The sequence below is a fragment of the Trichoderma ghanense genome (assembly GCF_004382785.1).
Source record: "Trichoderma ghanense strain CCMA-1212 chromosome Unknown scaffold_15, whole genome shotgun sequence".
NCBI classification, from domain to species: Eukaryota; Fungi; Ascomycota; class Sordariomycetes; order Hypocreales; family Hypocreaceae; genus Trichoderma; species Trichoderma ghanense.
Genome location: NW_027395678.1, coordinates 162,271 through 175,116, shown reverse-complemented (window position 1 = coordinate 175,116; position 12,846 = coordinate 162,271). Strand labels below are relative to the sequence as shown.

Below are 12,846 nucleotides of genomic sequence, written 5' to 3'. Positions count from 1 at the left end.
CGCAAACAAAGCAGACCAAAAACGCACACAAGCAAGGGCAGACTCCAGGCAGCAATTGGTCGGCCTTCTGATTCCCCCGCGGCCTCCCGCATGCTTGAATGGAAGCTGCCTGTTCTATTCATCCACCTTGGACAATCAGCTCGTCCCCGCCTGCCGCTTGACTGACCTGCTGTCGCCGGATTCACAGTCAAAAGAGCCTCCCTCTATTGTTTCCAGCCAGATTCACTTTTGACTTCTTCTACCTTATCCCTTCCTCTATACCCTCGCTCCCCTGCTTTCAACCATCCGCCACCTCGCCTCTTCAGCATCGCCATCCTCGCATCTCTGCCTCAGAGGAAACGGATGCACAAGAGACACATACAGAGACAAAGCACAAAAGGTAAACAAGTCCTCCATCCGGCCTCTATCTCCGGCAGGGCTAAATTCCGAAAAGGTTGTGACCGATCTTGACAGCTTCGCCCGACCCACCCGCTGTGTTGCCTGCGTCCGGCTCGTAACGGCTTCGCCACCCAAGGGAAAACACGTCAGACGGGGGCATCGCCATCGAGGAATGGCTGACAAACCCGCGGCAAGCCACGCATACAGCCACGCCAAACCAGCTTCCACCCCGTTCGACAACATCCGGGGCATTCCAGCTCCTCGGGGTCTTTCTGCTGCTACTTCATCAACCTCTACTCCCTCCCCTTCATTCATCTCAGCTCCTGGTCCTTCTCCTTTCTATCAATTCCTTCACAGTCGCCAGCCCGCAGTCGAATCTCGCACAATGGCGACCAGTTTCACCCGAGGCGACCCTGCCGCCGCTTCTAAGGAGAGCGGCAAGGTCGAGATTAGCAATCTCATGTCGCCCCCTGACAACCTGCTTGAGACCTTCAACCAGAGCCATGGCCGCCAGCAGTCAAAGATGCTCTCTGCCATGGCCACCGTCGTCGGCTCCATGCCAGCAAGCGGCGGCCTCTCCTCTGATAAACACCCGCTGCCCATGTCGCCTCCCATCTCACCCTACAACAAGCATGTCTCGAGCAGCGCCTCGCCCAGCACGCCGCCCGGCCAGGCCATCCAGGATCCCGTCCTCTATCCCATTGACGAGACTTCGCCATCCAGCCCGCCGCAGCCGCCTCTGTTCGCCCCTGCCGAGATTGAGCACCACAAGCGCATCGTGGACGAGCATGTCCGCGCTCGCCAATCGTCCACAATCATCTTTGAAAAGGTGTCGCCGCCGCTGCGCGAGGACTACGAGCTTGCCTTGACCTTCCGCTCGCAGGTCATGAAGCACTTCACCAGCGACCGCCGCGGATGGCTGCTCAAGGAGCGGGCCCTACTCGTGGCGGATCGACAGGCGGGAGCCGGGGCCCAGCGCTTCCCAACAATCCTGCCGGCCAAGCCCATCGCGGCCAAGCCGGCCCGATCCCAGCGCGCCGATCGAGTCTCCAAGCCTCAGGCCACGGCTCCCCGTCCGATCCGCTCCGGCACGGGTCCCTCGGTCGTCGCGCGACCCGCCGCTGGCCGCCGCCCAAGCGCCACGCCCGAGCCATCCCGCCGGATCGTGGCTCCCAACCGCGAGGACAAGGACTTCAACGCCCTCCCCGACTACTGCCCGCCTCTCAGCTCCCTCCCCAGCCGGGCCAACAGCCTCAAGGTGGACTGGAAGGGCCAGCCCATCGACCTGTCCAACGACCCGTACCACGACTTGCTTCACCCTGACGAGATCATCCTCGCCGGCAATCTCCGCCTGGACTGCGCCACTTATCTCACCAGCAAGCGTCGCATGTTTGAGCGTCGTCTCCAGTGCCTCCGGACTGGAAAGGAGTTCCGCAAGACGGACGCTCAGCAGGCCTGCAAGATTGACGTCAACAAGGCCTCGAAGCTCTGGACGGCCTTTGACAAGGTTGGCTGGCTCAACGCCGACTGGGTTCGACGGTTCTTGTAAATGCGAGCCTTTCACAGATACCTGGACGGACAGAAGATGGCCGGAGCCCTTGTCTTCATCCTCGTCGTCTCTTCTCTACTCTCATGCCTTTCACCCTTACATTAACACAAACATTCTTTCTCCCCCCCCCCCCCCCCCCGGCCTTTACGATTTTGACGACCATCAGCACTTCATCAGCGTTACGACACATATTGCCGTTTTCATCCGTTCTTCGTCTTCATTTCTTGCCCGCCATTGGTTTCTCGCTTGATTGATTGCCTTGGTCTCGGCTTGGTTCAGCGTTGCCGACATGATTTTTGTCCGTTATTCGGCAATAAATCTACGCAGCAATATCACGCAGGCCACTTACGATTTCGTTACTCATCTTCCCGACTTTCCCCATCAGCCTGTTTCCCCCCTTTGTTCATCTCTTACACGATACAACGCGTCTTTCTTGCATTCTGATCAATTTTCATTACATCGTCTCTTTGCTTTATCTCCCACTTCGTATTTTCACGGATAACGCACATACACCAAGCATGAGGGGGGTTTTTTCCACCATGATACCCAGTGGGCGATCGCGCCAGGCTCTTGAAAGACATGACGCCGCTCCAATCACGATTTCCTTTCTGTCTTTTTTTTTGGCTCCAGGTTCACATCTCTTTCCAACATCCACTCTGTTCATATTGGTCTTTTCCGAATCCTTGGATTCGGCTTTCGTTTCAGGACGTGGGCTTTCAAGCTCACACCCTTGATGAGACTCTTTCGTTCTCTAGGGACACGGCTTTGGACGAGGACGAAGGGATTCGGATATTGCATGCGTGGCGTTTGATATCTTTCAAGCCTTTTCTCTGCTTCCTCCATACAACTGATCGGTCTGCGCGAAGAAGATTGGAGACGATGGGATTCACCTTGACGGTGGTCCCCAATGAGTGCGCATACAAGACCGATTCAGTTGTGGAACAGAGGGAGGATTGAACTTGCTTATTTCCTATTATGGTTTTCCTTTTCATTTTGGGCCTGTCATTTGCGTATTGTCATGAAGCCCGGCTTATGCATGGAAGGCTACGCTGGAGGAGTTTCTCTGCCCGAATTTCCTTGTCAAGGAAAGTTAGCGGCGAGGGGGCTTTCTACCAGTAGCTCATGGTTTGTGGTCTATGGCAGCTAGTTGTTTCGCGGGAGCAATCGATGCCCCAGGGATTGCCATGGGTCATGCCGCATTTGTGCAAATTAAGATACCATTTCATCTCTCTTAGCAACCCTCAATGACTTATGATGATGAGTGACTGTTTCGGTGCTTCACCTTTTCACGTAGCATCATAAATCCATAGGAATGATGAGCGACAATAAGGTACATGTAGGGTTGCAGGTATCATTCTGTACCTCTCAGCCCTATGGACGGGGTGCAAGATCTGGCACGATCTCCAGACGTGCAGCGGGATCAACGGCCTTGCTCCAGCTGGAAGAGGGTGGATGTACGTATGTACCACGTAGTCTGCTCTCCGGAGTAAGGGTAAGGTGAAGAAGAAAATTTTCTGGTCATCATGCATGACAAGCATGATACCTGATCGATCGAGGGGCGCTGNGGGGGGGTCAAGGATTGGGCTGAAAGGAGGGATGTGAGTGGACAGGAGGGGGTTCCTGGGACGAGCTTTGTGGGGGAGACAGACAGACCCCAGACGAGGCAAAATTCTCCGGATTCATTGATTGTCATGGTACGTACCGTGTAGGAGTTTCCTATGTCTCATGAGAGATCTTTGAGTTGGATTGATGAGACGGGGGCTAGATTCTGTTGTTTGGGAGAGGGTTGAGAGTGGTTGAAGAGGGAAAGGCTTCAACAAGAACCTGAAGACATGTACATACGCCTGTTGTAGCTCAAGTCACGAGTCCGTATCGATAATCTTTCTTCAAGCCATTACATGACAACAATCACATCGCCATCCTGAAAATTGCTTCTCTTCTTTGGAATTCCATACCCATCTTCTTCATCCTTCGTGGCTCTCACAATCTCTACTCCGCAGTGCTCAATGCGTCATGTCTGTTCTGAAATACGACACAGATCGCCTTCGTAAAAGCAAGCTAATACAGCACACGCATCTCGCATTCTTCGCCTTTTTGCCGTCTCAAACCAAGCATGCCTCCCTCTTCCGCTGCCATATAGGAACCTTCCCGACGGCTACCTAATGAAATAGGCAATATTGTTACAAAAAAGAGACGTCTATAATTAGGTACTAGGTATTGTGCGTCATTCATCACGTCATCCTCCCGAGCCGGCCTCCCTTATTCATACATCTACATTCAATCAGGGCTCCTTTTACCGCACCTCGATATGCTGCACTGCAGCCATCCACTTCTTCTCATCAGACCTATTCGAATAGGTTAGTCTTTTGTTGGGTCGACGGTACAGATATTGAACGTCAAAACTCACTTGTCAAACTTGAGAATCTTGCCCAATACGGGGACAAGCTGAGCTCTCAGACGGCTGTCCTTTTGCTCCAAGAACTGCAGCAGAATCGTCTTGAGATACAGCATGTCTGACAGCTCTGTTCCTCCAGTGGTACGGTTCGAGTCCACCGAGGTCCGAGACGTCGAGACGCCCGATGATGATCCCGACTGTCTCACCGATGCTGCCGCAGCCTTGGCCTGGGCCGCCTTGAGCTCCTTGGATATCTTGTCATACAGCAGCTGCAATGATTCGTAGTCCTTGCGCAGGTTTGCCTTGACCTTTTCCCCGTCTTGAACCTGCAGCTCTGACGCGTCCAGCGCAGCCCTCAGCGATGAGATGGTGTTTCGCATCTCGGTGGTTTCCGTCTCCATCCTCAGCTCGAGCGCTTCAAGCTCCTCCCGCCGACGCCGCCAGCTCCGTTCTCGCCCTTCCAGCTCGTCACGCTCTTCGCGCAGCTCCTTGACCTCTCCCTCCAGCTCGCGGACCCGGGACTTGAGCTCTCCCGTCAGCTTGACATTTTTCCTCACCACAGCGCTGGTCTCGTCTTCCAGTCGCTCTCGCTCGGCGGTGACCGTCTCGACGCGGTTCCGCATCTCACGAAGCTTGGATTCTGCCTGCTGCTCTGCATCTGCAAGCAACCGCCGCATCGTCTCGCCCTCCCGAGTGCGTTCCTGCAGCAGATGCTGCACCTCGCCGAGCTCCTCCTCCAGCGACCTCGCCTGGGACTGCGCCTCCTTTAGCTGGACAGTCATCTCAGATGCCTGGTCGCGCATGCTGCTCAGCAGGCCCTGGGCTGTCGTGTACTGCTTCGCCTTGAACTCGGCTTCTTCTTGAGCCGCGGCCTTCTCGCGCCTTAGCTTGTGCATCTGCTCCTCAAGCTCGCCCACGCGCGGCGATGCTCTGGAGAGCTCCTCCTGGACCTTCTGCAGCTCTCGTTCCATCTTCTCTGCCTTTGCGCTCAGCTCAATCTTCTCGGCCGTAGCTCGCCTAAGGTCCCGGCCCGCGACACGCTGGGCTTCCTCCAGCTTGGCCTTGTCTTCCGTCTCGGCGGCCAATCTGCTCTTGAGAGTCCCAATCTCCGAGTTGCGGATGTCAATCTCTTGCCTGGCACTCGCCAGGTTTCGCTCGAGCTCTTTCGCCTTCTTCTCCAGGTTGGCGAGCTCTTTGCTTTTGGCGGCCAGTTCCTCCCTGGCGGCCTTGAGATCCTCAGAGTCTTTGCGCAAGCGCTTGAGCTCTGGTTGGGCCTTTTGCAGAACCTCGCGCAGCTCGGTCAAGTCCTTGAAGCGGCTCTGCGCCAGCTGCTGTGCAGCACCAAGGTCGGACTGCAGTGTGGCCGACTTATCCTTCAACTCTTGGTAATCTTTCTGGAGAGCCTGCATCTCCTCCTGCAACTTCGAGTTGGCCTCGGTGTTTGAAGAGAGCGAGGACATCTTCTCCTCCAAAGCGGTGATCTGTGCCTCCAACTCCGCCTTCTCTCCCACCAGCTCCTTGATGCGGATCTTATCCTCGACGTGGTCTTGCCCAATGTTGAGGAGATTTTCTTGCAGCGTCTCAATTTCTTCGCGGAGGTCATCTTCCGTCTTTCTCCTCTTCGACAACCGCTCGATTTCCTTATCCTTAGTTTCTATTTCCTCCTTCAGTTTGGTGACTTCTGCTTCAAGGGCTGAGGTATCTTGCCCCTGGCCAGCATCAGGAGCACCTGAAGCAGCGGAAACGGCGACAGGAGAAGTAGGGGTAGCCGGGGGAACGGGACTAGTAGCACCACCGCCGCGGCCCTTCTTCTTCTTGTTCCTCTTGTTTCCTCCGCCACCGGTCGTAGGCGGTGCAAGGGTTGATGGGGGTTCGGCAGGGGCAGGAGGCTGCTTGGCCGCTTCGTCCAGCTTCTTCACCGTTTCATCAAGCTTGCTCTGCATCTCAGACTTTTCTTTCTTCAGCTTGTCGAGTTGGGAATTGAGCTCGTCAATCAGGTTCTTGGACACTGTCCTGGCAGCCATGGCCCTGGCAAGCTCTGCAGCCGCATCGCCGGCCTGCTTGGTAGATTTAGCAAGTAAATCCTCCACCTCCTGCGCCTTGGCCGCTGCTTGGTTCTTCTCTGCCTCCAGTTGGCTCTCGCGCTCCTTGTGCTGCTTTTCCGCCTCGTCTAGTCTCTCTGTCAAGCTCTCGATTTCCGTCTTTCGAGCCTCCAGCTGAGTCTGCAGGGAGTCCTTTGATGCAGAGGCTTCGCGGGTCTCGCTCAGCTCCAGGGCTGAGTTCTCCAGTTTCTCTACCAGACCTGCGCTGTCCTGCTTAAGGGAAGAGAGTTCTTTCTGGAGACTGTCCACTTCAACCTTGAGTGAGTCGATTTCTTCCGTTTTCGCAGCAAGCTCGGCTTGGAGCTGGGGGATCTCTTCATCGTAGGAAAAGAAATCCTCGCCATCCTTTCCTGCTTTATCTGATGCTGTGCCATTGGCCTCTGGCTTATTTGTTTCCGAGGACTTTTCCGCCTTGAGGGCATCGAGTTCGTCTTGCAGCTTCTTGATCTTGTCTTCGTTCTCGTCATTCTTCTTCTTCAGCTCGTCCTTGTCCGCAGACACTCGCTTCAGCTCATCCATGACCATGTCGCCTTTCAGCTTCAGCTGGTTGAGGTATTCAATCAGAGCCTCTGGGTCGCCAATCGAGGCTAATGGTGTGTTCTCGCGGAGGGCCTTTTCAAACGGCTCGATGGCAGTAGCGCGCCGATGCGCAACACGGTAGGAGCGGAGGAGCTCTAACAAAAAAAGCCATGATCAGTCTCTGGCCCTCTTCGTTGGTTCCTTCTTCCACCAGGTTATCAGCACACTTTCCGTGAGAAGGACATACCGGGATATGTAGCCTCGAGCTTCTCCAGCTTGCGGAGCTTTTGCCGCAACTCCGGAGTCAGCGCCGGCTTGGGCGCATTCGCAACCCCATCGTGTGACGACGCATCTTTGCCATCGGCATTGGCGTTTGAGGGGCCTGAATTCTCTCCAGCCTCTGCATTGCCGACATGCTCTCCGGCAGGCGCGTCCTTTTCAGGAGGCACCGGCTTGGGGGTTCCAGCTCGGCTCGGCTCCTCGCTGTCGTCGATCACGAAGGCGGCTTCGAATACGGCAGGGTCGGGGTTCGGCGCCGAATCGCCAACATCGGAGCCCGGGTCCTTAGGCCGAGATCGTCTGCCTGAGACGCTCTCGTTTCTTCGCGACGAGGTTGAGGCGGATCTGTTGACGGACGAGCCGACTTCAAGCGCCCTCTGCTGGCGGGCTTGCTCCTCGGCGATGGTGCGGTCGATGGCACCTTTGATTCTCTATAGGTCGAATTCACGAGACAGTTAGTAAATCGCCATGATTTGTAAAACAAGAGTTTCGGCCTCGACAGAGTGTGCGCGCATCGAAAGGAGACTGACTTGGAACATGATGTGAGGGGTGGCCTCTGGGCCGGTTGTGGACAGAAATCAGTGATTAAAAGGTGTAGATCATAAGAGGCTTTGCATTAAAGCACTGCGGAATAAAGAGTGCAAGAGAAAAGAAACATGAGGAGATCGCCAAAAAGCCAGCAAAGGGGGTGAAAAGATGCGACCCTATCGAGGCTTTATCATGCAGGTAGCCTCGTGGCGTAATTGTTGGAGTGTCGAATTGTTGGATGACCAGAAGCTCAGCCTCGCTCGCATACGGAGTACGTACAGACAGCGCTTTTGACCATTTAGGCTTAGCGGCGGTCAAGTTGCTGTGCTCGTGGTAATTGTACGTACTTCGTACCTTCCAAGCCGTTGGTGGCTGATGAGACCTGCTGAGAGGCAGGAGCGAGCAATTGATGTATTGTACCTTCCGGGTGCTCAAGCGCTGTCCAAGGTACTTCCTCGCCTCTGTGCTTTCCTGAAAGCGAAGCGAAGCGGTCGCCTCGCAAGAGAAGGAAGGAAGATTGAATTGCTCGCTAATGAACATTCTCTGCTCACCGACTGTTCTTCTTCGTCTCTACTCCCTCCGTATCGCTTTTGAAATTCAAAGCGGCCATGTTTCTTCATTTTCCATTCCAAACCAGAATTCCGGTGCAAAAGATGCACTTTCTTCACAGAGACGATGCATGGCGTTGGAGCCTTTAGGTGCAGCAATTCAATGCCAGTCCGGGGTGAGTCTTCTGGGCAGCTTCCTCTCCAGTTCACCCATATCCGCCTTGTTCTTTTCACTTACTGATGCCACCTAGGTACCTTACTTAGGTACCATCAGTTGTATCATTGGCATTCTTTCTAGCTGGTCCTCGCATCCTCCGATTGCCTGTTGAGGCTTGACCGTATTTCGTGGTATGGCAGCGGCTCACCTCCTTCGCAGCTTGCTAACCTGGATCAGGGAGTCAATAGCCCAATCTGGGTTGAACCCGAAGCCAACGAACCTCTTTCTGCCTCTCTGCGCTCAACAGCTCATGGACCAGCGAGATTCCCTTTCCTCCCATCGTCGTTTCCCCAGAACATGAGGTCTCCAGTTCGAGTAGGTAGTCTGCTGGGTAGATGGACATCCCTCTCAGCGTGTCGTTGCGCCTACTGACAGTAGCATTGCCAACAGACACCGACCCAAGACCATCCTTCTCTATCCCCTCTCCACACCTCTCTATAACATAGCCCGACGATGCCAAGTACGATCTCATCGCGATGGCCATCCTTAACCATCGTTGACTCGCACATCGAAGGCCTTTTGCCTTGCCCCAACGGTACAGTGATGGGTTGGGACAGAATCACAAGGCAGTCCATTTCGACTCGAATGCCTGCCAGAACTGGTTAGAGACCGCTCGTCTGCCAGACAACCCATATCCGGTCAGCGCCGTGTCGTACCTCATACCCGGACGGTGAGATGGGACAAAGCAGTATAGCGCCCCGGGGTCCCTAATCATTCGCTTTACCTCATACAATCAAGCTCAACAACGGCTCGTCTATCAGACGAACCTTACCTGTTCAGCGCGGTGTCATTTCAGAACCGACTGGGCCACTCGAGTACACGCGGTACTATCCTGAGGGAACCTTTGGCGGAAACCAGCTACTGGAAGGTTTGATTAGCCTCTCGCCCCATGCCCATATTCGAGATCGATCTGCACGTCGACTATATGCTGAATATGACTCGATAGGACAACGACGATGAAAGAGATCAGGAATTTGGCCACAGTTCCTCAAGCCTCCGGATGATGATACAGGATCGCCAGTGGCTCTCAAACGAGTACACCTTAGGGGTGTGGGTTGCTTGGGAGAAAGGTCATGTTTGGGAGAAGGGTCATCCGATTCAGTCAAAACCACCTGAGTTAGTTGATGAAGTATATACACACAAGGCATCACGAATCGCTCGGCACAGCTCACTGCAAACTATCGACCCTCATGGTGGGTATGGAAGAGTCACACGATAGCAAATCTATCTGGCCTCGATAAGTTCCAGGCTGTGCCCTTTTCCTTTTGCTCAACCAGCCCTTTCCCATCCCCCGGGCATGACTACCTGCAGTAACCCGTCGCAGTGCCTGTAATCTCCGTCTATTCGTGGTTGTATGCTCGATGATATCGTTAGCCGTCGGCGCTTTCGCTCACCTAGCAGCATGATACATCCTCCATAAATCCATTCACTATAGCTTGCCCTCTGAAGTCTTTTTTGGCAACGACAAGCCAGAGAACCATCTTGTGATGTTCCAAGCTGCCTCTAACGCCAACGTCTTGTCTCGAGTTGGCTATGAAAGAAGATTGAGAGGAGTGAGCTGTCGGCGTCCTATTTGAGAAGAGGCATCCCATTTGAGAAGAGGCAGTCACGGCATCATCTTACCAGGAGACCCTGTGCAAGTTAATCTTACAATCATCTTCCTCAGACATTTCGTACAGTAATGACGTTTGCCTTTACATTGAATGAAGAGGTGAGTGTCTGGTACGTGAAGGCGCTCGAGCGTCCAATTTCAGTGCCTATACCAGTTGTCCGCCCCAAAGCTCCGCGGCTACGATCGAGATCACTAGGAGATCCATTGATTCAACATCTGCCTCGGTACGTTCAATTTCTTCTCGGCCTGGCCAAAGGGGCTTGATCACGACATGGTCGTGCAGGTGCCTACGTGCATCGTCTGGCTCATTCCATTCCGTTTCTCTGCCAAGAGCAAGCAAGTCATGGCAAGCATGGACACGCGTTCTACGATCCAACGTGTAACGTTAGGCCCTCATGGCTTGCATGGATTGGAGGTTACACAGAGGAGGCAGCCACCGCAACGGTTGATCAAGAGACACATGGCACGCCGCTCGTCCGCTTCTTGTGGTCGGATTAACCGGACCCCGGCATCGGTTCTTCTTACTTCAGAAGACGCAGAAGCCAATGAGCCAATGTGGTTCATGTATGTCAAGAATGAATGCGTAATGCGGTATCCTTGGCGACTTTGTGTAATAACGTGATAGACTGGGTGCTTCAGCAACTCGACTTGTCTATATGTAATTCAGAGCGGATTCGGAAGAGACGGACTGAGTGCGTCATCAACATCATCTACGGAGCAGTTCGTACTTGCAAGAGAAACCACGTTGCTATCTGATCTCTTTCCATATTTGCTTGGCCTCCTATCAAATGACGTCCAGTACTCTCTGAGAGNGGGAGCCGACATATCTGAGCGATCGGCTACGGGGGGGGTTGACGGGTACGGCGAGCCGGACTTGGGGCGTCTCAGCCGAGCAAAAAGCAACAGCAATCCATCGCATCCACGATTGAGGAAAGGAAAGGAAAGAAACGCGTCGTATGAGACAGGGTGAGGGGTATGTACGAGGACGCCAGTTGCATATTTCTGCTTCATAATACAATCTGCCAGCAAAGCAAGACTGCCGGTCAAGCCAATCGAAGGTCATGCGTGTACAAGGATCAACAGCCTCAGCGGAAGGCGAGCAGTCGTAGTTAGAGGTTCCGCAGGCTCACCGGTTCGTCTTGCAGCAATCTCGGCTAAGCGACTGCGACTGCATGTATGTAATAGCATGTCTGTGATGGGCTGTGATGGATTGCCATGGGACTGCCGAGCGGGCTGGTCAATTTCAAGGCGGATTTTTTGGGGGCGGTTTGGCTTCTCCGTCGTCCCATCATAGTTCATCACGTCGAGGCCGCTGTTTGGAGCGAGTCAATATGCAGTCGCCTGTACTTGCGTCAACCAAAGCATCGACCGTGAATGCCGGCCGAGCTGTCATGCCATGCAAAGGAGCCCGAAGTCCTGGTGGTTGGGCATCTGGACAGTACGGATCGACTCAAGTAGATCAGACAAGCTGGGGGGGTTCCCTAGGCTAAAGTCAGCCGGCCAAGCGCAGCTCTCTGCAGGCAAGAGAGCGAAATACATATCGCGTCACACGAGAGTCGAGAGGAGGTGCTCTTTGTGGCTTGCAGTACAAGGCAGGGAGACGGGACCTTGTTTGACCGCTAGAACAGCAAAAAGCAAGAAAGAAACTTGTAAGTGGACAGCCAAGTTCCGTGTCTCTCAAGGGAGGGAGAGACATGATCGATGGAGCCTCGATGAGTTGACACGGCAGTGAGGAAGTCGGCGCTTTGAAGAGGAGACGTCGATAGGAAGTTGGAAGAAAAGTACTTGGATAGGTAGAGGACCTTTTATAGAGGAGTGTGAGCTCTTGAATTTCAGCATTCGAGCTTCGTGTGAAAGGAAGAGGGGGATCAAGCCAAGGCCAACAATGACGAGAGACTCGGAGCCGAGATCTGGAGATTGGTTAGAATCAATGGACGTAGCTCCGTATGTACCTCGCTGCCGACCTCGTACCGGGATAGGTGGAGGTATGTTTGGTAGGTTAGGTGGATTGGAAGGTCTAGAGCTCCAAGATTGAAGCTGCACGATGCACGAGAGAACGACCAGAGTCAACGTGCGCGCACACGTCACGGGCGGGCTCATTGGTGGGTTGTCCGCACTGTGCGGCTCCTTCCTTGCTCCCTTGCCTCGAACTCCCCTTCCTGCCTTCCCGCACTTGCCACTTGCCAGCAGCCCCACCTCTTCCCGCCAGACCAGAAGCCGGGCCTGATTCTCCGACTGCGTGCCTGCCCAATCAGTGGCCGCATGGCTCGGGGGGGGCTGAAACAAGGCCCCATGCTGCTAAGGCAGGCGCAGAGCAGCAATCCAGGTAGCCAGAATGATACATGGGTACCTACTTGGCCGAGCGACTACCTACTAGGTAGGTACGTTGCCGTAACCGCTTGTGTAAGGCAATACTCGAGAATACAACATCTTTTATGTACTTGTCCGGTGATACCTAAGGTACCTAACATCCTCATCCCATGTTTGCTGCCGCTTGCCCGTCAGAGATTCCTTAGCCGCCCGTGCCTGGTTCTGCTAGTGTCCTCTCGTCTCGCCTCGTCTCGTTGCTTCGGAGCCGGAGGGTTGGGATCTCAGCTAAAGGATCGCTAATCGACCTCAACTAAATAAACAGGCGGGCATGGGGGGAGCATTGCGAGGGCACCAGGAGCTTGACAATGATACAACCATTGCCGGAACAGACCGGCATCGAATTCGGCTT

At 54.3% G+C, this 12,846-nt stretch overlaps 2 protein-coding genes across 2 annotated transcripts; one reads left to right on the top strand and one right to left on the bottom strand.

Moving 5' to 3' along the window:
* Positions 1–763: 763 nt before the first annotated feature.
* CCMA1212_009126 (SWIRM domain-containing protein FUN19) lies at positions 764–1,927 on the top strand (the record flags this gene model as incomplete). Its single annotated transcript, XM_073706226.1, has 1 exon — positions 764–1,927. One exon carries the CDS (start codon positions 764–766, stop codon positions 1,925–1,927), a length of 1,164 nt encoding a protein of 387 aa, XP_073555252.1.
* A 2,293-nt stretch (positions 1,928–4,220) lies between these two features.
* On the bottom strand, positions 4,221–7,761 carry CCMA1212_009125 (Golgin IMH1; the record flags this gene model as incomplete). The annotated part of the gene is made up of 4 exons (XM_073706225.1): positions 4,221–4,272; positions 4,335–7,098; positions 7,191–7,653; positions 7,753–7,761. The coding sequence occupies 4 exons, from the start codon at positions 7,759–7,761 to the stop codon at positions 4,221–4,223; spliced, it is 3,288 nt and encodes a 1,095-aa protein (XP_073555251.1).
* Between the last annotated feature and the right edge of the window lie 5,085 nt (positions 7,762–12,846).